This window comes from Phytophthora sojae (genome assembly GCF_000149755.1).
Source record: "Phytophthora sojae unplaced genomic scaffold PHYSOscaffold_10, whole genome shotgun sequence".
NCBI classification, from domain to species: domain Eukaryota; phylum Oomycota; class Peronosporomycetes; order Peronosporales; family Peronosporaceae; genus Phytophthora; species Phytophthora sojae.
Window position 1 is genome coordinate 670,012 of NW_009258124.1, and position 2,096 is coordinate 672,107.

General features: G+C 59.8%; 1 protein-coding gene across 1 annotated transcript; it reads left to right on the forward strand.

Annotated features, from left to right (window-relative positions):
- Positions 1 to 897: 897 nt before the first annotated feature.
- PHYSODRAFT_339201 (hypothetical protein) lies at positions 898 to 2,048 on the forward strand (the record flags this gene model as incomplete). The annotated part of the gene is made up of 1 exon (XM_009537105.1): positions 898 to 2,048. A coding segment is annotated over one exon (1,151 nt), but the record flags the coding sequence as incomplete, so codon positions are not given.
- Between the last annotated feature and the right edge of the window lie 48 nt (positions 2,049 to 2,096).

Sequence of the window (2,096 nt, forward strand, 5' to 3'; positions counted from 1 at the left end):
TGCTCTTCATATATGATTTGTATTAAAACCCTAGCGGTGCCTCAATTTTCGCAAAGTAATGTGCCTCAAATCACCGGATTGTGGCAAAGAGGCACGACTACCTCATCTAGAGCACCCTGGTAATGCTGCGTTTAAAACCCTGAGGTTTCATGTGGTGCTGGCAATAACAGGCAATACGGTGCAAATCGCTGTGACGGTTGCTCGCGGCATGGCGTGCGCCCCAAGCTATTATAGTGTCGGCCTGTTCTCCTTAGCAGTGCATCCGGTAGTGCAGGCCAATTGGATCGCACGACAACATTCAATCCTGTCCAGCAAATGGAGACTTTCACTAAAAAAAAGTCTCAGTATTAAAGGGTCCTTCACTTTCCTTATTATACAATTTGTAGGACCTTCGCGTACATAGGACCTTCAGGCAGTGAAGGGACGCGACGGTTGGACAGCCAATCACAGGCCGTCTGAGCTGCGATATGCTCCGATGATGGCACCCATTTTCTATTTTCGGCTAGTTTTGGCAGCAACAGTTATCACCTAGCCCGCGCCGGATGACGGCGAGCTCTTGTTATTTGTGGCAGCGGCCTCACCGTGCCACATAGGCTGCTTCACACATTTTCGCTCGAAACTGAAGTTCGGACCCCACAAACAAACCCATCTCGCCACGGCCCGCCGCCACAAACGTCAATGCGGTAGCGAGCGGTAGACGCACCGCGCGCGGCTTACGGCCGCTTCAACCTGGCCAAGCTGCACCGTTTACCCTCGGCGCGCACGAAGTCATCCTCGTCCGGTCGTCCACCCCGTTGTTTGACAGCGGCCCGCATTGACCCGGGCCAGGCCAAATCGAGGCCGGTAACCAGGCAGTCATTCTCCATTTTCCTGCTTAGCGCTCAGCCAGCAGCCAACATGGAATTATCCACACAGCCGTCGCCGACCACGGCCAAGAAGCTCGGCCTCGAGTCGGGCCAGGCCCTCATGGCCGAGGGCCCGCAGGTGCTGCACCAGTACGTCGCCACCAAGATCGGGGCCGCCATGGGCCGCGCCATGCCGCAGATGGACGTGCGCTTCAACAACCTCTCGGTCACCGCCGACATCGTCGTCGTGGACGACTCGGGCGCCAAGCACGAGCTGCCGACCATCCCCAACACCATGAAGAAGGCGTTCGTGGGCCCCAAGAAGCGCATCGTGCGCAAGGAGATCCTCAAGAACGTGAGCGGCATGTTCGCGCCCGGCAGGATCACGCTGCTGCTGGGCCAGCCCGGCTCCGGCAAGTCGTCGCTGCTCAAGATGCTCAGCGGCCGCTTCCCCATTGAGAAGAACATCACGGTGGAGGGCGACATCACCTTCAACAACGTGCAGCGCGAGCAGATCGTCAAGCGCCTGCCGCAGTTCGTGGCCTACGTGAACCAGCGCGACAAGCACTTCCCCATGCTGACCGTCAAGGAGACGCTCGAGTTCGCGCACAAGTTCTGCGGTGGCGAGCTGTCGAAGCGCGGCGAGGAGTTGCTGTCCAAGGGCTCTCCGCAGGAGAACCTGGAGGCTCTCGAGGCGGCCAAGGCCGTGTTCGCGCACTACCCGGACATCATCATCCAGCAGCTCGGACTCCAGAACTGCCAGAACACCATCGTGGGCGACGCCATGACCCGCGGTGTGTCCGGCGGTGAGCGCAAGCGCGTGACCACCGGCGAGATGGAGTTCGGCACCAAGTACGTGACGCTCATGGACGAGATCAGTACGGGTCTTGACTCTGCGGCCACGTACGATATCATCAACACGCAGCGCAGCGTGGCGCACACGCTCCGCAAGACGGTGGTGGTCGCGCTGCTGCAGCCGTCGCCCGAGGTGTTCGCGCTGTTCGACGACGTGATGATCCTGAACGAGGGCCAGGTGATGTACCATGGCCCGTGCAGTCGCGTGGAGAACTACTTCGAGAGCCTGGGTTTCTCGTGCCCGCCCGAGCGCGACATCGCTGACTACCTGCTGGACCTGGGCACGAACGAGCAGTACCGCTACCAGGTGCAGAGCTACCACACGAAGCAGCCCCGCGGCGCCGGCGAGTTCGCCGAGTCCTTCCGACGATCGAACATCCACCGCGAGATGCTCAA